The 24,489-nt window shown below is 45.0% G+C and overlaps 1 protein-coding gene across 1 annotated transcript; it reads right to left on the reverse strand.

Moving 5' to 3' along the window:
* Window positions 1-749: 749 nt before the first annotated feature.
* LOC121718073 (zinc finger protein 239-like) lies at window positions 750-4,813 on the reverse strand. The gene is made up of 3 exons (XM_042102910.1): window positions 4,699-4,813; window positions 2,066-2,233; window positions 750-1,812 (listed from the first exon to the last, which is right to left on the reverse strand). The coding sequence occupies exons 2-3, from the start codon at window positions 2,124-2,126 to the stop codon at window positions 848-850; spliced, it is 1,026 nt and encodes a 341-aa protein (XP_041958844.1). The 5' UTR covers window positions 2,127-2,233; window positions 4,699-4,813; the 3' UTR covers window positions 750-847.
* Between the last annotated feature and the right edge of the window lie 19,676 nt (window positions 4,814-24,489).

The following is a 24,489-nucleotide window of genomic DNA, read 5'->3' on the forward strand; positions in this document are numbered from 1 at the left end:
GCAACTGTATTTAAGTCAGGAAAATGTGGATGTTTTTGATTACTTCTACGGCTAGTTACGGCAAAGCCCGCTAGCATAGCAACATGCTAACACACTCCAGCCGCGCACCAGAGCGTTTGATTGCACGTACCGACACGGGAGAGGTATGACTCAACTCGTGAAAGTTAAGGTAAGAACATATATTACTACTGACATTGGGTGGCGTGTTCCTTTAAAGTCTCACCTTTCAAAAGAGCTCAGTGTTCATAGCTATAACACAGAATATGCTGTGGCTGTACAAAAATCATCAACAATGGTCTAGATTGCTGGCACTATAGGACAAATCTTCCGAAAACAGCTTGGCATTCAATGAGTTAATTTGGTTGTAATTTCAACATTGTTTCAATATTCATTTTAGTGGAAATACCATTGAAATCCCGTTGATCTGTCGTTAGAATTTCAACGTTGCTCCAATATTAATGAAGGGTGCAAAAGTAAGTAAGGGATAATGTATAGAACGCCGGTCATTATTGGGAAAATAAGTCCCGATAGGGCGAACCGGACCCCGACACACCAGCGGAGCTCTTGTTTCACCCTGAAGGGACTTATTTTCCCATAATGACCGGCCTTCTATACATTATCCCGCTTATTATACGGCTACTTGCCAAAACGAAAAAAATAAAATCCATGATATGTCTCTTTACACTTATTTGTTACTGTTTCGTCGTGGTTCGCAACACACGCTGAACTGATGTGTGTAACATTTACAGATGTAAATGTAATGATTGTTTACAATAGTCAATTTATCACATAGTTGATGTATCTCTTTCTCTCACCAAGTAACATGCACATTTCTCAAATTTAAGTCTTAATGCTTTTTTTTCTGATGACTCTGTAGGTTCTGTAGCTGTGCAAAGCCTTTACCACAGACGTCACAGACATAAGGTCTCTCTCCAGTGTGCATTCTCATGTGTGCGCGGATATGACTCAGCTGGCGGAAGCTCATTTCACACTCAGTGCAGGAGTACGGCCTCTCTCCAGTGTGTGTTCTCCGATGGGCTTTGAGTGCATTGTATCTTGCAAAACACTTACCACAGTCGGAACAGCGGTGAGGCTTCTCACCTGTGTGCACGCGTCGGTGCTCGATCAGGTTGCCGTGATGGTTAAAAGACTTACCACAGTCAGAGCAGTGGTATGGTTTCTCCTGGGTGTGGACTCGTTGGTGCTGTTTTAGAAATTTTTCAGCTATAAAAGACATATTGCAGTCATTGCATCGAAAGGGCTTCTCTCCTGTGTGGATTTTTTGATGGAAGTCCCGGCCTGACGACTGAGTGAACCTCTTTCCGCACTCTTTGCATGCATATGGCTTCTTCCCAGAGTGGATTCTCTGGTGTACATGAAGGTGAGAGGATGAGACAAAACTCTTCTGGCATTCAGAGCATTCAAAGGGCTTCTCTCCAGTGTGTATCCTCACATGCGTCACTAAGGTCCCTGATTGGTTAAAACTCAGTCCACAGTAAGAGCAGGTGTGGACATTCTTTTCCTTGTGGATCGCTTTGTGGGTTTTCAGGGACTTTGCACTGCTAAAGCTTTTCAAGCACAGGGTGCAGTGGAATCGCTCCTTCTCCATGATGCCGCTGTAAAGATGGCCCTTTGAGACAGTCAGACTCTTTTCACTTTTTGTGCTGTGGTGCGGCATATCTCCCTTTTGTAGTTTTTCTCTCTTCTTAGACTTGGTTTCTTCTCGCAGAGTCTGGTGATGTGTACTAGATGCGCCAAGACTGTTATTGGTGGTCGGTTCCCCATCAACCGTTAAACCCTGGGGTCTTTGTTCTTGGTATCATAAGAAGGGAAAAATAGATGAATTAATATTTTTACACGGGTGTAGCATGTCACAATTTTTTGCCTCTTTTTGAGCATCAGTTTTAAACAGGACAAATGCATGGTAAAGTGGAGATTAAATATAAAACATATTTGATTATGTATCCATCATATTTGATCATATATATCAATTAATGCTTAAAAAAATGTGTCCCCTTCTAAGACAAATTGATATCTTGACTATTACCTGTGAATGAATACTAACCTCCTCTTTCCCCTGGTAGTGTCAATGTGTTATCCTGCCCCAGTAAATGTCTGCAGTCCATCAGTTGTATTGTCAGAGTCTTCAGTGGAACATGCCATGTTGATCGGTCTTTGGGAGGAGCAGAACAGGCTGCAGAAGCCCCTGGGAGAACAGGGGTTTGGATGGAGGCTTTTGAAGAGGGAGAGGGAGAAAGAAGGGAGAGAAAGAGAAGTCCATGTGTAATTAATTACAATAATACATTAATTAGTTCATTGAGCAAATGACAGTATGTGTATCAAGAGAGAAAGGCAATGTATTTGTATTGCTCTATCAAAAGTCCTGAAGGGTCTACGCAAGTATCTGAACTTCAACTGGAGTATGTAAAGTGGACTCTTCCCTACCTACCTAATCCTCGATTTGATTTAAAGGTGCTCTAAGCAATGCTGGGTAATGTCACTTCTGTTGACTTTCAAACAAAACAGAAAGCTAGCTCGCTATTTCCTCCCCCTCCCTCCCATGCAATTCGCCTTATTCATCCGGTGGCCAGAATGAGGCTAAAGGGTACACTTGCCATTACACCTCAGTCCAGCAGATGGTGGTGGTAATGCACTCCGTTTGCAAACTGCCAAAAAAAAGCTCACCGAAAAAGAAGGGTTCACTGGCCTGTTCTTCTTCTTCAGTTAGTTTTTTTTTTACAGTTTGCAAACTGAGTGCATTACCACCACCATCTGCTGGACTGAGGTGTAATGGCAAGTGTACCCATCAGCCTCGTTATGGCAGCCGGGTGAATAAGGCTAATTGAAACGCTCCTAAACATGATTCTCGTCTGTGATTTGCTGGAACAGTTATGCTTTTATGGGCTAGGTTTGCCCAGGTTGTTTTTGTTGCCGTTTATGGAGCCTGGGCTGTCCACAGAGATTGCATTTTTTCACAGTTGTATTCAGGACACAGGCAGCTAGCGGATGGTGAGGTGATGTTGTCTGTAAGTAATATAAAATGTTTTAGCCTAACTATCTTTCCATGGTGATGAGTGACCCAGAAAGCGGAAAACACAGGCACACCACTTCATTATACGTAATAATCATGATAAAATTATGTAAAACATCAAGATACACAGGGTGTAGGAAATAGGGCGAGGCACCCCATGCCATAAAACAACAAATGACAGATACTCTTATTCCGACTGAACAGCCATGTATATGCACCTCCATGCTCCATGTTGTAAATTCTAGGGGTGAGGCCTTGAAAATGAGCATAGGGTGGGATATTTAAATTATGCTCGTTTCCAGCCGCCATATTTATCAACACACGTTTATTCTTACACTGTAATGGGAGCGATACGAACGTTTCATGAATTACACATGAGCCCCACCGTATGCTGATCAGATCTACACTGGTTTCTAAGCGCAGTTGATAAATGAGGGCCAGTGTGTGCACTCACCTGTGTGAAGCCTTTTATGGATTTTCAATTCATTCAGATTTGAAAAGCTGCTTCCACACTGTGCGCAGTTATACGACTTCTCTCTAACATGGCTCCTCTGGTGATGTTCCATTTCATCCACATTGGAACAGGCTGTTCCACACTCTGAGCAATAGTACGGCCTTGCTCTGGTGTGGTTGCCCTGGTTGCTAATTCTCAGGTTTTTTTGTGATCCTTGTGAACTGGTCTTTCTACGAAGTAAAGGCTGAATCTCATGTCGTTCCAGATGACTTTGAAGATCACCTGGCTTAGGCTTATTGCAGGTCTTTCGTTGTTGGTGTGTTTTGAGTTCACTGGACTGGGAAAAGCACTTTCCACATTCAGAGCAGGGGTAAGGCTTCTCTCCAGTGTGAACCCTGAGGTGACATTTAAGAGCACTCAATGTAGTGAAGGTCTTCTCACACTGAGGGCACTGATAGGGCCTTTCTCCAGTATGTGTCCTAAGGTGGACTGTAAGATGGCTATTCTGAGAAAAGTTTTTCCCACAATGTGTACAGTGGTACGGCTTCTCTCCAAAATGTGTTCGCAAGTGAGTTTTTAGATGAGGATGCTGAGAAAAGCGCTTGTCGCACAGTGTGCAGGAATACGGCTTCTCTCCAGTGTGAAGCCTTTGATGGATTTTCAGTTGAAACAGCCTTGCATACCGACCTCCACAGAATGTGCAGTTGTAAGGCTTGTCTCCATTGTGCACTTTTTGGTGACGCTTAAGGGAACTTGTACTAACAAATTTCTTCCCACAGACAGTGCAGGGATACGGTTTCTCTCCAGTATGAAGCCTACGATGCACCCTGAGAGTGTTGGAAAGGGTGAAACTTTTCCCACAGTCCGAGCAGTGATAAGGTTTCTCTCCAGTGTGGACTCTCTGGTGCGATATCAATCTATTCAATTTAATAAAGGATTTTCCACAGTCTGAGCAGTGATGACGTTTCTCTCCAGTGTGCAGTCTCTGGTGCGATATCAAACTCCTCAATACAGAAAAGGCTTTTCCACAGTCTGAGCAGTGGTATGGTTTCTCTCCAGTGTGTCTTTTCATTTTGCTCCCTTCATCAGGTGCATTCCTACAATCTGAGCACTGGTCAGGTCGCTCTCCAGTATCCGTTTTCTCACAGCTAGTGAGTAACGATGGAGAGGTGAAACTTTTCCCACACTGCGAGCACGTTCTTTTCTTTTTTACCTCATGATATTTTTGGGGGGATCCAGAGTCAGCCAAACTTGTTCTGCCTGAACGTCTACACTTCTCTCCTTCATCTTGTCCTCTCTTGTGTGATGAAGCATCTTCACACTCAATATTGGCCTTCATCGCTGAAGTATTGGCTGCTAACAAAAAAATGAAGAAAGGAAAAAAAGACAAAAGCATATGAGAAAAACAGTTAAGTCCATTTTTTAATGCATTCCAGTGTTTCCCATACATTGACTAATCTGTGGCGGGCCGCCACAATATCAACACTGACAGTCACACAATCATCAATCAATCTATGTGATACAATTTAAATTTGATAAAAAAAAAAAAATATCCTTCCATTCAACTGCACTTTTCCATGTTCACAGACCCCCCCCCCCCCCACCCCCACACACACACACTGTGTCTCGTAACGGACCCGCCGCCTTTACTCTGAATGTACATTTAACAAAACATTAACAACTGTTCAAGGATTCTTGTTGGCACAAAGAAGCATTGTATAGAAGACGACAGGCTATATTGCTATTAAATCTGCTTAGAGTCATGACCATGCTGCGCAAATTTGTTCAAAACTGTTGGAGAAAACACATGTGCAGGATGGAATCAGAGAGGAGGTAAGTTTTTCAGAGATAAGGCCTAGATAAAATGTAAGGAAATTTGGGTGGTAACATTAAATACAGACTGTAAAATGAGTGGCTAAATGGCTAACATTAGCGGTCACTAGCAACCTAGCCCAGCCCATGTTAATCACACATTCTGATTTAAAAAAAAATGGTGTCCACATGCATTCAATAATGTATGATCGTCATGATGGATATTAAGAAGGAGCAGTGTTTCCTCTAGATTTATTTTTAACAGGGGGTCAGGCCATCAGCAACCCCTCTCCCCCCCAAAAAAGTCACACTGAATATCAGAATGTTACAATTTGAAAAAGCTGGCATTTCATTAGAATAGAATATTGTAATGATCTGAGCCTAGCTATTGATGACTGTGCTCCCATAATGCTGTGCAGTGTATGTGTGTGTAATGTTGATGTTGGTTTTAGTATGAGTAATTGCGTTTACCTTGTCATGTATGTGTTAGCTGTCTTTCTTTATGTTGTACCTCATGTGTTTACCCCGTGTATTGTATGTGACTACCCTGTGTATCGTGCTTGTTTAATTGACCTCCTTTGTTTTGCCTGTGTAATGACGTTCGTGTGTTTTGGTGCGTAACCAATAAAGACCATTTTTGAGACAACCTTGCAGTTTGTTACATTGGTGTCAGAAGTGGGATGACGACCCCTACTGGACGGGAGGAGAAAGCTGCAACTGATGCCCTGGCGATGATGAGTTTCCTGCCAAGACGGCTCTTCGACAGCGCGCTCGCCCATGGCCACCTGCTGGGCCCAGCAGACGGAGCCAGCCTGCAGCGTGACCGTGACGAAGAGACCCGCCCCCGGCCACAGGAGGGAACGAACCGGGCTGATGGCAGCATCCCGCCACTTGAACCCGCTCCACACTGGAGCGATGGAAACCGGCCGGTCCCCGGTGCGACGGCGGCGGTAGAAGGGCGCCCCAGCGTAAAGTTGCCCCACTACAATGGCGAAAGGCCGCTGGCGACATACCTGGTACAGGTCCGGCTGGCAGCCGAGCTGAATGGCTGGTCGGCGGAGAGAACGGGCGTACAGGTGGCGTTGGCTCTGGAGGGGGAAGTGCTACAAGTATTAGAAGACCTGCCACCGGCGGAGCAAGTAAGCTGGACTGCAATCGAAGCAGCTCTGCAACGACGATTCGGCCAGAGAATCTTCATCAGCGATGCCAGAGAACAACTCGCTTCCAGACGGCGACACAAGGACGAGAGACTGGGCAAGTTCGCGGCTGACCTGCAGCTGTATGCCCGGCGGGGCGACCCAACGTACAGCCAGGGTCTACATGAAGAGATGGCACTGGAAGCGTTCGTGCGAGGCATCCACCCAGAGCGGCTAAAAGAACACCTTCGCCTGAGCGCCCCCAGCTCGCTGTCCGTGGCGCTCGCGGAAGCCGAACGGGTGGAAAACATCTTCCGCACAACAGAGTCGAGGCATTGCGTACACCAGACATCGATGGAGGAAGACGGGGAGGAACTGGAGGTGACGCGGCAGACCACGGCACAGCCACCACAACGCCGCCCACGCGAGTGGAAGAGGCCGGCCAGCAGGGACGGATGCCACCGGTGTGGCGAGCCGGGACACATCGTGTGGTACTGCCCAGCCCCGGCACCCCTCACGCTCGCGCCCCAGTTACTAGAAGAAGGTGGCACGGCGGGAAGGGCTATGGACTGCATACGGCTGGGCCGGCTCGGCCAAACCAGAGGACTGTATGTGGACTGCACGCTAGATGGGACTCGGTGTCGCGCTTTGATCGATACTGGCTCCACCATCTCGCTTGTGCGCCCCGGTCTCTTACCCGGCACGCTGGTAGCCAGACCCAGAGGCTGGGAAAAGACAAAAACGCGCATCACAACAGTTACCGGAGAGCGAGCGGAACTGTATGGACAAAAAGTGGTGTGCGTGTGCATCAACGGTGAGACGGCGAGCCGCCGGGCCGCCGGCTTTGGTTGGCTAGCATTCAGGATGATTGCATTCTCGGCCTGGACGTGCTAGAGAAATGGGGGGCTGTGGTGGACATTTCCCGGTTCACACTACACTTGGGGACGAGCAGCGTAGTGTTGCACACGGCGGGGAAAACAGAGCATGAAGTGCGGAGAGCTGGCGTGACGAAGAACTCTCCAACTCGCTCCACACAAGTCCGCAGGAAGCGAACTCGCACAGAGTACTCGTCATCCCAGACTCCGCCCCTCCCCACACAAGCCCGCTAAACTCAAGCCCGCGAAAACAACAGGTCTCATCCAGGTCCGCTCGCTGAGGCTGCCACTGCTCAGCTCACGCCCACCAGGGAGGAGCCAAGAGAGCGGGGTGAGCCAACACCACTCTCCGCTCAGAGAGCGCTGTCCTCTGTAGAGACAAGGCAAGCCGTAAATGAACTCTGCACTCATAGCTGTGAGGGGCTGAGTGAAGCACAGGGTAGCCAGGTGCGGAGACTACTAGCAGCATACACCGACATCTTCGCCGCAAGAGATGAGGACTGCACCCGAACGAGCCTGGTCCAACACGATATCGACACCGGAAATGCCCGGCCCATTCGACTTCAGCCTCATCGCTTACCGTTCGCCAAACGACAAGCAGCTGAAGAAAAGATCAAGGAAATGGCCACGGCAGGAGTGATCGAGCCAAGCAGTAGTCCCTGGGCTGCGCCGGCTGTACTCGTCCGAAAGAAGGACGGCTCGTGGCGGTTCTGTGTTGACTACAGGTGCCTCAACCAGGTAACCCGGAAAGACTCCTACCCGCTCCCCTGCATTGACGATGCGCTGGACAGCATTGCCGGCTCCTGCTGGTTTAGCTCGCTGGACTTACGCAGTGGCTACTGGCAGATTGAGCTAGCCCCGGAAGCTCGGCCGAAGACAGCGTTTACCATCGGGCAAGGGCTGTGGCAGTTCCGGGTACTTCCATTCGGCCTATGCAACGGGCCAGCGAACTTTGAGCGGCTGATGGAGCGTGTCCTGGCGGGCATTCCACGAACATGCTGCGTGGTTTACCTGGACGACATCCTGTGTCATGCAACAGACTTCACCGGTGCCATAGGACATCTGGAAAAGGTGTTCGACGCCATACGGGGTGCTGGGCTCAAGCTGCACCCGAAAAAGTGGCACCTGTTCCGGAGGCAAACCGGATTCCTGGGCCATGTCGTGGGGGCCGCCGGAGTGGCCACCGACCCAGCTAAGGTGGAGACGGTGAGACGTTGGCCTGTTCCACACGACGGTGCTGAGCTGCGGAGCTTCCTGGGCCTGGCGTCATATTACAGGCGCTTCATTCGGGACTTTGCTACAGTCGCCAGTCAGTTGACGCACAAAGGCCAGCTCTTCGAGTGGACACAAGAGTGCAACGCGGCATTCCGGCGGCTGCGGAGGGTGCTATGCGAGGCCCCGGTGCTCGCCTTCCCTGACCCTCGACTGCCGTTTATCCTGGACACCGACGCCAGCGACGTGGGCGTCGGCTCCGTCCTCTCACAAGCAGGCGAGCAGGGCGAGCAAGTGGTCGCATACTTCAGCCGCTCACTGGACCGAGCGGAGAAGAATTACTGCGTGACACGCAGAGAACTGTTGGCTGTGGTGGTGGCAGTGCGCCATTTCCGAACCTACCTCTACGGCAAACGGTTCCTGCTGAGAACGGACCACGCGTCGCTCACCTGGCTGCGTCCTGGCTGCGCCCTGTCCAGGAGTCCGTGTGCAGCAGACCAGTGCCAACACTGCCACCGGAGGGAGGAGAGGAGAGGAGCCTCGGCTACAGGCTGCATCACCGCTGGCAGAGAGAGAGAGAGAGAGAGAGAGAGAGAGAGAGAGAGAGAGAGAGAGAGAGAGAGAGAGAGAGAGAGAGAGAGAGAGAGTCGCTGTTTTCAACGCTAGCCAGCGTCGCGCCAACGAGAGGGTCAACGCTCGCCAACAGCACGCCATTGAGGGAGCCAACGCTCGTCAGCAGCACACCAGCGAGAGACTCAACGCTCGCCAGCGCCGCGCCATCAAGAGAGCCACCGCTCGCCAGCTTCACGCCAGCGAGAGTCAACGCTCGCCAACAGCACCCCGAGGTCGTCTCGCCACCTTCCGCTACCAGCTACAGTGATCGAGAGACCGGAGACAACGCACCGCAGCCCAACGCCACAACGCAGCACTGCAGAGCGGCAGCTGGGGCCACGGACGCGCAGTCGCCGGTGGACGTGATGTCGAGGGAGGAGATCCGGAAGGCGCAATCGGAAGACGCCACGCTCGGCCGAGTGTGGTCATGGATCGAAGCTGGTCAGCGACCGCCATGGACTGACGTATCAGCACTCGATCCAGAGACCAAAGCGATTTATTCACAGTGGCCGGGAATAGTAGCACGTCAAGGACTGTTGTATAGACACTGGCGAGCTCCCGATAGGCAATCTGACATTTTCTGGTTGCTGGTTCCTGCTGGATTACGAGCCTGTGTACTGGAACATGTGCATGGGGCAGTGGGGGCGGCTCATTTCGGCATTGCAAAGACTCTTCGCCGGCTGAGAGGCCACTTCTATTGGCCGGGATGCAGGCTGGACGTTGAACTGCATGTTCACTGCTGTGACGCCTGTACAGCGAAGAAGGGCCCCACGCGACGCTCGCACGCTCCGCTGCCGCAATACGCAGTCGGGGCTCCCATGGAGCGGGTAGCCGTCGATGTCATGGGCCCACTGCCAGTCACAGAGCGGGGAAATCGCTACGTGCTCGTGGCCATGGACTATTTCACTAAGTGGCCGGAGGCGTATGTGGTGCCAGATCGGAGCGCTCACACGAGACAGCGGACAGACTGGTCACTGAGATGTTCTGCCGGTTCGGGGCACCGGAAGAGCTCCACAGCGACCAAGGGCGGAATTTCGAGGCAGAGGTGTTTGCTGAGGTTTGCCAGCGCATGGGCATCCGGAAAACGAGAACGACACCTCTGCATCCACAAAGCGACGGGCTGGTGGAACGGTTTAATCGGACTCTAACAGTGCAGCTGGCCATATTGGCCGACCGCCGACAAAAGGACTGGGACTTACACTTGCCCCTGGTGCTCTGGGCATATCGCACAGCGGTGCAAGAGTCAACGAAATGCACACCGGCAGCTCTGATGTTCGGGTGAGAGCTACGCATGCCAGTGGACTTGGTGTTCGGTTCGCCTCCGGAAGCGGAGATTGGAGGTAAGCCAGGGCTGGAATACTACAAGCAGCTACGCGAGAGACTGAAAGGAGTACACGAGTTGGCCAGGCAGGCTATGAGTGAAGCTGGAATACGTCAAAAGCGAGCTTACGATACGCGCTGTCGCGGCCAGGAGTTCCAGCCCGGCGATAAAGTTTGGGTGTACTGCCCGGAGAGAAAGAAAGGCATTTCCCCTAAACTCACTAGTCAGTGGGTAGGACCGTGCGATGTCTTAGAGAAGCTGTCTGATGTGGTCTATCGTGTGAGACTGATTAAGCATCGGAGAGTTGTGGCTCTCCACCGTGATCGACTGGCCCCGTATCGACCCCTGGCCTCAGCTGAGGGTCGTGGAGACTTTGACACTGACTCTGTGGAACCTGGTGACAATGGAGTTGTGGCTCTAACACCGGTCACCGTGCAGCCTTCACCGGAAGTCACCACCGCGACAGCGGGGCGCCCACAACGCCAGCGTCGCGTCCCAGCCAGGCTCATGGACTGACATAGGGTAAGACTTGAGTCAAGGGGACATGGACTAAGTCTCGGGGGGGCTGTGTAATGATCGGAGCCTAGCTATTGATGACTGTGCTCCCATAATGCTGTGCAGTGTATGTGTGTGTAATGTTGATGTTGGTTTTAGTATGAGTAATTGCATTTACCTTGTCATGTATGTGTTAGCTGGTATAGTCTTTCTTTATGTTGTACCTCATGTGTTTACCCCGTGTATTGTATGTGACTACCCTGTGTATCATGCTTGTTTAATTGACCTCCTTTGTTTTGCCTGTGTAATGACGTTCGTGTGTTTTGGTGCGTAACCAATAAAGACCATTTTTGAGACAACCTTGCAGTTTGTTACAATATCTTTGTTAACCTCTATTTACATATAACACAATGGCTCTTTGACTAATTAGACTTTTTTACTATGGCTTAGTCCAGTGTTTCTCAAAGTGTGGTCCGGGGACCATCAGGGGTACGCAAGCTATCCAAAGTGGTCCATGAACAGACGTAGTAAAATATAATAAAGTTGTTTGCAATGTTGAACCAACTTGTATGCTAATCCAAACAGTTAAAGTAAGCTATGCCAGTTTAAATCATATGAATCCGCTGACACAATGAGCAAGGTGCAAAGCAAGCATGGTGGTTCAGTGAGTAGGCCCATTGTGTAATATACTGTTGAAGTAGGTCTACTCTTTTTTGTGGTCTGTGAGTTTTTGTTTAATTGGTTAAGTGGTTCTTGGTCCGAAAAAGTTTGAGAAACACTGGCTTAGACTCATAGGATCTATAGTAGGGGTCACCAATAGGTGGACTGTGACGCCATCCTATCCGGACCCGCATCCATAACCTTATTGAGATTTTCACGGAACGTTTCAAAGAGACACTGTGAAGTGTCACTATGAGACCAAACACAAATATTTTGAGCAAGCGTACTCTCTCAAAAGTGAACTGAGGACACAGACGCTTGCTCAAAATATTTGTGTTTGGTCTCATTAGTGACGCTTCACATTGCCGCCTTTAATGATAGCCACAGTTTTGGAACATATGAGACTTACAAGCTTTGAACCACCTAGTGGAAGAATAAACATATAACCAGAGATGGGAAGTAACGAAGTACAAATACTTCGTTACTGTACTCAAGTAAATTTTTCAAATATTTTTGCTTTACTTTAATATTTATTTTTGAGGCGACTTTTTACTTTTACTCCTTACATTTTAACACGAATATCGGTACTTTTACAAAACTGGCTCGTTACTTTAGTTTCAAATAATTTCAGTAGCCTACCATTATTATTTTTTGCGTCATCAATAGCGGATGGGAATATACATTGCACTTGACGCACCACTACAAGATGACTCGATTTGGGAGGCATTCATTTGCGGCAAATCATTGCAGCTTGATGGCAGGAACGTTAACGTTAGCACGTAGTAGTAGCCCCTGTCTCAATTAAATTTAGTCAAAAATGCCCTCCTCTCCTCGCCTTTGGTGCCTCCCTAACTCATAGCTGCAGTGTAGCCTATATCCTTAGCAATAAGTATAGGCTAGATGCAGCATTGGGTCTTGAACAGGGATGTAGTGGAGGCTGCTAAACGCAAGTAGGCAAAACGCAGTTTAGCCTACCCACCACTGAAACTTCAGAAATAGTTTCTCCACCTCTTATTAGAGTTTATCCACCTCTCAAAAGAGTTAATTCACCAATTACAACTGTTAGCATTTAAAAATCACACAGTATTATCCACAATAACAATATGTACACTCATCAACACTCTATGAATCACTTAATGCCACTTGTATTGTTATAAACATTGGACAATAACCTCCACCATCATCAAACATGTTCTTACGGTGATCACAGAATTCATAGTTTACCTACCTCTTATTTTACCACTACATTTCTGGTCTTGAAATATTCACAGGAATCCATAGGAATTAAATATTCATGTTGTTTTATCCAATATTAGTTGTGCAGATGTATAGCCCATCTTACACACCCATGAAGCCAATAAAGAAAATGCATAAATAGAGACTTTTATGTATTTATTCCATATTGTGTAGTCATTCTATATCAGAACCTGACACACAATCCAAATAGTCTACAAGAAACCTCAGAAATGCATACTTTTATTGTCAGTATGCATTTTGGGTAATCAAAAGTCCTATGAGGAGCATAAGGCATTACAAAACGCATAACCATACCTTGGCAAATAATGGTTTTATTTTATATTGATCTACTTTTGCACACAGCTTCGCAAGACCTGGTGCTAGGGCTCAATTTTGTTTCTAAAATCCCATCAAGAGACCTAGAGGGCCGACATTTTGTCAGTTCAGAGATGCTTGTTCCGGCAGAAAGAAAAAACAATATTCTAGGCTCTGTAACTCTGTAACTCTGTGCAGTGAAGTGTTGGGGGGGGGGGGGGGGGGGGGGGCAACAGGTTATGGGAAGATTTAAAAAGAGAGACTGGCACTCTTGCACTCTGGTAACATTTGTGTGGTCCAGGTACCGTTGCATAAAAAATGGTTGTCATTCACAAGACTACTTTTACTTTTCTACTTTAAGTAAATTTCCAAGCCTGTACTTTGTTACTTTTACTTGAGTAAAGAAGTTAAACCAGTACTTCTACTTTTACCAGAGTAATTTTTAACACAAGTATTTGTACTTCTACTTGAGTATGGAAAGTGAGTACTTTTGCCATCTCTGCATATAACTGTTGGTCTATTCGTTATTAAAACACCTGTTCTCGCTGTCCAATTTTCTCTTCTTTGAACAAGTTTAGATACCTATCAGTAGGGAATTTTAAAAAATAAGTTGATATAAATAAACTGAACATGTAAAAAGTCGCTATTTACCTGTCTCTTCTGTCGTCTCCTCTCCCCTCGTCTATTATCATTTTTCCGGACTAGCTGTCAAAGAGAGTCTCATCACCATAGCAACTCCACTCACTAACTCGACTTGAATCAGAATGCACATAATTGATTGGCTGAGTAGCAGCATGCAACTTATGATTCTTGAAGCTATAAAGTTATTGCTGTTTGTTACATTTTTTCAGTGCCGCTTTGAAACGTTCCATGAAAATCTCAATAAGGTTATGAATAATAATAATAATAATAATAATAATAATAATAAAAAAAAAAAAAAACACAGGGGTCGTGACTTGAGAAGGACAGGATTTCAGGAACTAAAGACAGGCCCATCTTGTCTGACTCACGTCACGTTAACCCATGCATTAAACCACGTCCTGGTTCCTGGTTCAGGATTTTGGACATAGGACCTCATTTCCAAGTAAGCAAGTGTGATATTTATCAGTGGAGACCGTTTAACACGTTTCATCCAGTCAAGTCAAGTCGGCTTTATTGTCAATTTCTTTACATGCACTGGTCATACAAAGAATTGAAATTTTGTTTCTTACTTTCCCATGCAGACATAGACATAGCCATAGACAATAAAAAAAAAACTAAAAAAAAAAACAGACATACCACATACAGACATTAAAGTGCGAGACTCGCAGGTGCTAGGCTAGTGCAAGTCAACGGTATGTGTTAGCCTGCCACTAAAAACAGTCTTACCCACTCCAAAGTACACCCGAGGCAAATTCCAGACAATCGATGTAAATGTCTGTGTTGATAGAATAGTGTAAGAAATATAACTACCCTCGCATCGCGTTGCAATAGTTATACTTTGTTCCCCTAAGTTGGTAGTAGATATTTAAGCAACTCAGCGACGGACTGATATTACCAAGGCTACTACTAGGTATCCCCATTGGAGTGCGCTTTACTGTTTACTTTTCGGCGCAGTACTACTAACCGGAGCAAGTATAATTCCGCCGCTGCTAAGAAACTAGTTCCTTTAAAATGTAATGCGATCGTTGAAATGCAAGGATAGAATAATGTTAGAAATAAAACTATCAACACAGACATTTACATCGATAGTCTGGCATTATAATTTATTTGCCTCGGGTGTACTGTGGAGTGGGTAAGACTGTTTTTAGTGGCAGGCTAACACATACTGATGACTTGCGCTAGCTCAGCACCTGCGAACTCTGCAACTAAGGACTGGAGGATATGTGTTGAAAACGGTCTCCACTGATAAATATCACACTTGCTAACTTGGAAATTAGGTCCTATTTCCAAAATCCTGAACCACCCCTTTAATCCCATTTACCTTCGCTACTACCAGTCGTTGCTTTTTTCCTGCATTGAATCGTGATTGAGTGCGCATCTAATGTAACAGCGGTGTCTCTGCGGAGACATCCACTCTCCATGTTTCATTTTTGCTGTTGTTGCGATCGAGCTAATAGGCTACGATATGGGAAATACTTTCAATACAATCAGCTCCAGAAATGAATGGGTTTTCCTTAGATTGTGCTACACCTTTCCAAGCTGTGCGAAAATTAGTTTTTGCGATGTTGACAAACATGCGTAGCACATGGAAGCTCTTGATAGCGCATGCCACTAACGTCTATAAAACAATATATGTATGGAATAAAAATAGACAGGTACCTCGAATTATCATTGCTGTTTATTGCTAAACTGCAATTTTCTCCAGTCAGCGGAGGGCATTTAGCCTACTATGAATCCGGACAATATTGTGCATCTGCCCTCTGAAGCAGTGGCACCGCTACAAAATTAAGAGGAAACACTGAGAAGAAAGTTAATGTTTAGTTAAATAGGCTACACCAGTACAATATATAATATGTGAAGTGAAACTGGACGAGCCATAATAACCTCTGACTAGTTTTTTATTCATTGCAAATGAATTGCAATGTGAGCGGCAGCCAGCGGGGGAGCTCGGATACGTCGGCAGGATTATTTAAAAAGCAACCACAACTACATTGTGCGTCTGCCCTGATTCTGATACCATGCGGTGTTAATTTTGCCTTGGCGGGCCGCCATGCTAAAATCAACGTAGAGGAAACACTGTAGAGAGCCTATTGGTCGGGTAACAGGCCCTAATATTAGCGGGTCTGGCAGGTGCAGATTTAATTTTGATATCATCACGGGTGACGGCGGGTCGGATCTGGTGCTGAACTTTGAGGGGAGGGCAGGGGCGGGTGTCCAAAAACAGACCAGTGCAGGACTCTGATGGAGAGAACCCGAAAGCATCATCTTTATGTAACATGCTGTTGGTGCATTTTGACATGTAAATGTTCTCTAACAAGTTGTAAAAAACATTTTGCAGTAAAGCTACTATTTATTGGCTAAATATTTGTTCCTTCTCTGTCTCTTGGTGCCCTGCGCACAGTGCATGATGCGTGTGGTGATAGCGGCAGCACTGATCAGGCATTTTTAAAACCGAAACTTTTCGCCTCACGTTCCTCTCCATCTTCAGCTAACTCCATAGACAATAAAATATTGAGTCAACATTTTGGAACACGTTATACATTTCAAAATGAATCGCAGCGATTTGACAGCCCTAGTTTTAATGCAGAAAAATACCCTACAATTTTTGCTAGAGATACACTTTAAGTTGTCTAAATACGAACTTTCAAAGAAGCGCGAGCACAATTTAGACATTTAATACTTTTTTAGTAAGAATCACTTACGAGATGTGTTACATGCCTTATTCCCTCTGAAATACCAGCTGTTCGCCAATCACTTCCATTCATGACGTGTCTTGCCCCCACCAATATGTTGGGCTGTAATTTGATTATACAGCACCCCAAAATAATGAACTACTGCTTGAATATTGTGTTGTGCACTTGTGTGGTTTTTGAACATTTATAATGTTGGATCTAGGTTTTAGGAATCAGTCAAACAAAGTCTCAGCCAGTCAGTAGTCAGTCAGAAATCTCAGAGAGCTTTATTCACGGCACCGGAGACCTACATCGTGTTGCTACCAAACGGAGTCTAAGGTTCCAAAGAAAAGACACACTTCTTATAGGACATTCGTACAGCTTACATCTCCAAGCATGGTATGACAGGAATCAAGATGAGCACATCACCTGTTTTGCCCAACATCGTATACAAGAATGTAACCCCTAACAACCGACATCAGTGACATTTACCCAAAAGCTGACCTAACATACATGAAGGCGCCAACCACCCTAGGAGAAGATGGCTGCTCCAACTCAGGGCCCCTTCTACAGTATCTTAACAAACAAGCACTTAAGCCCAATCACCTTGAGGAAGAATGCCACTGATGCAAAACATCTTTTATCAACCCAATTTCTGTTCACCTATACACTTCTATGAATAACTTGTTCACAAACAGAAGTAAAAGAACACGAGTAAAGCATAGCACACACATATGGAGACGTTTTTAAGGCTAGTAGAAATGTCTCACTACACCCGAAGACCCACGTCGTGTTGCTAACAGAAGCAGTCTGATGTTACAGTACAAAAAGACACTTCTTATACCCTCTCCATTAATGGTACGCAAACCATTTTACGACCTCATTGCTTGACCACTTTGACCATATCTTCAGGGCCATATCCCCTAACGACCGACCCTGAAGGAATCTAGCAAAGATTGAACACGACATTCCACAGTTGTTGGTCATGAATCCTTTCTCTCTGTTTCTGCTTACTGGTATATTTCCATTTTTAACAAGAGTAAATGGATGAATATAGCACACACATGACACTCATCTTTAAGGCTACATTTTCTTCCTACACTCATTACACAGAAAACATAATTAATTGCATCCACATATTTGTATGCATAATGGCAATTTTCCACTGGCCTAAAACCATGACTGAAGCCTAAGTGACAGGCACTCAATTTGAGCTACACACTATAGCCTACAGTGTAATGACATTAAAGATAAATGTAAATCAATATGACAATCGTGAAAAAAGTAAGTCAAAATAAAAATCGATATGAAATAGTCAACTTACTATGTATTTTAGCTGGTCATCGATAATGTAAACTTAATATGAATTTCAAAATGTATGAAATACAAACATGATATGAAGCCACCTTTTCACTGAGTGTAGGCATAATGTCTATCTCCACTGGTGTGGTGGGGGGGCTCCCAAATCAAGAAAGTATCAAAAATCTCGACTTATTATCGATATCAACAATTGTGACAAACAAAAATTCTTATCATGCATTTTTCATTGGCTACGGTTCCTGACTGATGCATGATAGATAGACCCCCTCCCCTCCCCTCCCAAATGACATCCTGGTAACCCCTCTAAGCCGCAAGCTGACATTTTCAATGAAACGCCCACACGTCTGTATGGGGAAGTAGCCCATCATGTTTGCGAGCTTGCTTCAGTCGTGATTCAAGGTAGGCCTATATGGCTGCGTTTGTAATTTGCCACTCCGAAACAATGTAACCGTCTCTTCAGAGCGTTACATTTTCAGTGGGTTGAATTTACGAACGCACCCTATAGACTACAAGGACAGCCCCTTTGCTTAGAATAGGCGAGAGCCACCAGGAGATAATGTAATTTAATTTAGCCTACCATACCATGTGACAGCATTACGTTTAGAAAAAAAACTGCCATTTCAAAAAATAGGCTAAACATGACAGACACTTTTATAGCACACGAGTCAGCTCATATCTAATTGATTTAAACGGCGATGTGCCTCCACAGCACGCTCTTAACATCAGTTACTATAAAGTCAAGCCAAATCTTATTTACGTAGCGCATTTTTATGCAGTGTAAACCAAAGCGTTCCATACAAGACATTGGACAGACACACAGGAAAAAGGTGCCGGACGGAGCGGCGCGTCGCTTAAAGCCAAAAAACACGCCAACTATAACTCATGGTGAACTTTAGTTAAACAAAACTTACCCTCTTGGACCATAGACAAAAAACAAAAAAGCAACACCGTAGACCTGCTTGGAGTGGAACCTACACCAACAAGGAAAGCTTGCTTTGTTTAGAGAAGGAGTTAAATCAAAGATTGCATCCCCCTGCTTCGATACCGAAGGCATGAACTACTTCTTCTTGTTTCATTTGCGGTTGGCAACTATTTCTTGTGCATTACTGCCACCCCTGGACTAGAGTGTGGAACAGAAGTCACTGGCTATTTAGTAGGGGTGCATTGGCACTGCCCTCACAATTCCATTCGATTACGATTCACCAGGTAACGATTAAATTAAATTAAATTAGATTCTACTATGCATTCTTTCACACAAACTCGCGTCACAGACCTATGTCACACACCACTTGGAGGTGCAAACAATCTGAGTTTTGGTTGATTTGACCATCAATTAACGTCGAAACAGGCGTTTTACTTTGGATAGACAATAGCAATACATCATAGGAGTGATTAACGTCAAAAAATGTAGACTGGAGTAGCTCAACATTTGACACCTCAAATAGCCCGTTATCGTTACCAAATTGATAGCCAAGGAGCCAGAAGTGAACACGCATGTATGGCTATAAAAACTGTGCCTTCATTTTACAACTAAACATGAGAAAATACTTTTATAATCCTTGAGCCAGCTCCTTACTATGTGATCTCAATGGCAATGCAGCGTTTGTTTGCACATCCAAAAGCATGGCGTAGTGGGCGGGACTAAGTTCGGAATGGCACCCAGGCTAATGGCGTACCTGGTTACCTCCCAAAAACACCCTTAAACGCCCACAAATACCCGTATGTTTGGGTGAAAGAATTGCGATGCATCAAAATTCTACTGCACACAAGCAGGGACGGATCATGGCTTGTGCCAAGTGTGCACGTGCACAGGGGCCCTCAGCTAATGGGGGCCCTCGGATTTAAAAAATTGCCATGAATTTAGGCTAGATTATGTCCGGTGCTTCTGTCTGTTAATTTGCGGCACAACTGAATGGTGTTATGGAACCGCGGACCGAAAGAAAAATAAACGAAATGTTTTCCTGATCAATAAATACTTTTTAATTCATAAAATATAGAGGCATAACATTAGGTGGAAGTGGTAGGCTATGAGTGCTCATTCAATGTGTATGCGTGTTTGCGAAAGTGAAACTGACCCACTCGTGGGTAGGTGAATGAAGTGGATTCCTGCAATGTTCATGAAAACATCATAGCGATTGGATAGCCTAATAAATCGCGACTTGTTGTAGGCCTAACAGTAGTTTATATCGTAGCAAATAGCCTATGGCGATGCCGATGACAGATAGGCCTACACTTATTTCACTCGTCTCGCTGGAGTGAGCGCATAATGTGGGCTGTTGCGCAAAGAAATTAATTAGGGAGATGATCTGCATCTCCATTTACCAAACGCTATAGTTTTGCTAACATCTCCACTGTTAACGTGAAATATGTCTCCATGTAAGGTAGTGTCAAGCTAACCTGACCCTAGCCAGATGAATGTCGTTCCGCTTAGCTCCGCCTAGTTTCACTCACATCCATCTGGGACCTCTTCCATTGAGAGTGATTTCTCCAACCAACTTTATGGTTTAGCCAATCAGGACGCAGGGCGGGAGTTTCATAGATGTGACATAGCGTAGAAGCGACTGTGAGTCTGTTATTAGCGTCACGGGTTGGCTTCGATGTGAGTGGTTGAAGTAGCACGTCAATAGATGACGGACAAGTGGCTTATTCAATCATATGCAGGCATTTTTTGATTAGGCCCAGCCTTCTGAAGCAACACTTCAATGGATCGGTTCCAGATGGATGAGTGGAGCTAGGCGGATCGAAATTCATCTGGCTATTGCCAGGTTAGTGTCAAGCAGCAGTGAAGTGAAAACCTTATCATGCAGGTAGCCAATGTTCACGTCACCTGAGTCAGACAGAAAACGGGCCCTGCTTGCTCTGTTAAAGTTTGTATGCCCCTTCCAAACTGCGTTAAAAGGGTATATTTAACAGCCAGAATTTCGAAAATGTCCAGGGGGAGACACCCCCGAACCCCCCGTAATATGATCAGCACCACCTCTCACAAAATACTATCAACGTCCCTGCTACCGGTCCGTCAGATATGACAACTGTGTCCGGTCCGTTTAGTGAAAAATGTTGATGTAGACTGTTTGGACAGCAAAGGGAGATTACAGCCTAATAATAAAAACAGCTGCTGGAATTCATTTCTGTGTGGGCCTGAGTTATAATATATGAAATAATGTACTACATTTTCATTGTGTGCAATTGTGCACCAGCCTGCACAGCGACAGCAAAGAGAGAAGCGGTGGCTGCACGCGCATGCGCAAACGCGCCCGCACGCGTCGCGGTCAGGGGGGGGGGGGATTTTTTTGATATTGTGCACAGGGGCCCATATTTGTTTAATCCGTCCCTGCACACAAGGCACATTTTTCATTAGTCATGAGACAATACAAGCTGTCAGATACTGAACAACAGATTTTATTGGCTGCTATGTGTGTATTATCACTCTCCTGTATCTTTGACATAAATGTCATTAAATAAAATAAAATTGAATTGTACAGGGTATTGGATATGGCATTTTCAAACCTGAAAAATAAAACATAAATCACTGCTTTCAGTGCTTTGAATGAGAAATGTTTTTCTTCTCTCTGCTTTAGAACCATTTGAAATTAAATAGTGCAATAACAGCCAACTTTTTTCAGCAGTGATGTGACAGTGTTATTTTGCACACAGTAAAATAGCAGCTCTAAGACAGGGCACTTCCTGAACTCCTGTGCAAACATTAATCAGTAATCACATGCTTGATTTTAGTGTGGCAGGTTTTGTAAGTCTTGTCTAGTTTCCCATTAACTTTGTCCAAAATGTGCCCAGATGTCCGCTTTCCAGCTTTGGGTGCGTTTTTAATTACCCATCTATCACGGTAATCTCCCTCCATCATCTTGATTCTTTAGTGTTGTTGTTATGCTAGCTAGTGCTGCCGCTTAGCATGTAGCTACAGGTTGTGCATGTCATTGCAACGTTGCTCCGGAAATGCCCCCAGAAGTACTTGAAACTTCACAACTTCATTGTCCACTCAAGGCCAGAAAATAAACAGTGACATAATCGATTATGGCACGTTGCCGCATCGATGCCCCACATTGCAATGCATCGTCAAATCGATTATTTTTTACTTCCTGAACTCCTGTGCAAACATTAATCAGTAATCACATGCTTGATTTTAGTGTGGCAGGTTTTGTAAGTCTTGTCTAGTTTCCCATTAACTTTGTCCAAATCGATTATTTTTGACACCACTACTATTTAGGGCCCAAGCACTAACGGCGCGCAGGGCCTGGACGGCCTTGCACACCGAGAGGTAAGATTTTGTAAGGATTATTAGGGCCCGAGCACCGAAGGGCACAAGGGCCTATTGTTTTTGGAAAGATTTTTATTACTATTATTATTATTATTATGCTCGTTCTGCTGCGAAGTAGAACAATCTTTTGACTTGACTGACTAAAAAGGTCTGTACCTTGTAAACTGCCAGTATGACATACAGTGTTTTGCGGTCACATGTCCGCATGTAGGCCTTGTGGAGATCTGTCAGACGGCTGGTTAGTACTCTTCTTTGTTTTGTTTTTTTCACTTTTGGACCAACTACATCTTTCTTGCCTGGAAGAACAATACTGTTATTTTCTAGCAGCAAAAATGACTCCACTTTCTGTGCCTTCTCAAACTTCTTGCTTTTTGGAGTCTTACTGACAGCTGTTGGCATTATTGTCTTTTCAGATAAAGCAGTGTAGTCCATTCGTCAGACATGACTTTATTTCCATACCTGTGAAATATAACATTTACTAAAACAATAGTGAGTGTCACATTGAGAGGTGACCAACACAATGTGGAAATCAAACACACTGCAAATTCACATATAGACATGCACAGAGAATGTACAAGCACGAGTGAATACAAACAACTGACAAAGAAGTCATCATAGTTTCAAGCCACCTTGCAGCAGTGCAAGAAATGATTGCAGATGTCCTTGTTTCATTGCAAAAGGATGAAACAACTCATTTGCTGGCCTGCTTAGAAACAAACAAACAAAAAAATGAGTGACATCCATGGTGTCAGTGGTTATGATATCTTCATTTTCATAAACACTCACTGCATGGATCTTCTTGGCCAGGTTTTTTGATCTATGTCACATGTCTAGCATATGGAGCACTCCGCTGTCCTTGTATTTCCTTCTGTTTGGACCTGTATACAAAATTACAGCAAATAATATAATAGAATAACTTCTCTGATCATGTTATCAAAATTTTGACAAACCCTTCTCTCTCCATGGTCACAGAGTTCCTCTGTGTTTCACGTTTGTCAATGTTGACAGCAGATATTATTTCTTTTGTGTCATTTTCCATGACAGTGTACACTGTAGGTGCAGTACTTAGCACAGAACCCAGAACTGTCCATACAACCATCAGTTGCCAGGTGTTATACTCACCTAAACCTACAATGTTGTTCTTCGAATGCAGCCTGGAAGTGACTTCTGCTCTCTTGTCATTCCAGAACTCTTTGATGGCATCCACACACTGGTCCTGTATTCTGGGTAGAGCGCTCAACAATCCCCATGTTCATGAACTTGAAGAGCAGTGCAATATTAGCATAGTTATTTCCAGACAGGAGAATATTAGATGCCAACATGAGATCACCAGCTTGCATGCCGTACTTGAAAGTACAGTAGAAGTTCTATCTATCTATTTATCTATCTCTATCTAGTTCCACTGCCAGACACAGTGATTGTTAGGACAGATCTGGAAGTCACATGACACAAAGGCAAGATATTAGTGGTTGTTTTTAAAACTAACTACAAAAAAAGATATAGTTTTAACATACCCACTGCATGATGGCCGCTGTTCCCCTTGACTTGGTCTGTATAATGAAGGGTCCAGGAGCCCGACATTCCACAAATGTCAGTGGGTCTTTTGCTGTACACAGTGGGATTGGCAGTAACAGATACTCTGCAAGCCCTTTCAAGCAGAGATGGTAATTTTCAGGCACAGGTGCTTGGTGTAACTCTGTGTCTGAAGCATCACATACAGTGTCATCCATACTGATGGGCTGAAGATTTTCCAGACATAATTTGGTGGTAATGGCACTACCACTGCTGTAGGAATAGGAAATACTTTCAGAGACTTTCTAAGCAGAGGAGCAGTGTTGGTCAAGTTACTTGGAAAAAGTAATTAGTTACTGATTACTTATCCAAGAAAGTAATCCAGTTACTTTACTGATTACTTATTTTCAAAAGTAATTAGTGCGGAAGAATTTTTAGCTTAAAGGTCTGTAAAAACTGAGTCTGAAATAAGGTTTGTCTTTCTCTTTAGTAGTTTATTTAATCTCTGCGCAGAGAGGTCTCATAAGCATCAGGCAATCAGGATGGAGACAAAGTCTGTGCACCCAAGAGACCATCAGTTGTTTTCTCACACATACATTTATACCTCACACAGTATCATAATCTCATTGTACTGTATCATTGTATCATTACACCCTCTCTGCACATACACATGACTTGGTCAATACAATGGGTTATTTAAGAATCAAGGACATTAAGAACATTTCTAATGTCATACAACACATGATTTGCCATCGGACCATTAGTTATTGAAACAGAAGTATCAAATAATAAGAACTAGATTAGTGTCAAACAGAAAGAGTGAATTCACACTGCATTAGAAGTATCAATTATGAGGAACATCACGAGCTAGGCTAAACACAAGAGAGTCCATTCAAAAGTGTGAAATCATA

This window comes from Alosa sapidissima, chromosome 9 (assembly GCF_018492685.1).
Source record: "Alosa sapidissima isolate fAloSap1 chromosome 9, fAloSap1.pri, whole genome shotgun sequence".
Taxonomy (NCBI): domain Eukaryota; kingdom Metazoa; phylum Chordata; class Actinopteri; order Clupeiformes; family Clupeidae; genus Alosa; species Alosa sapidissima.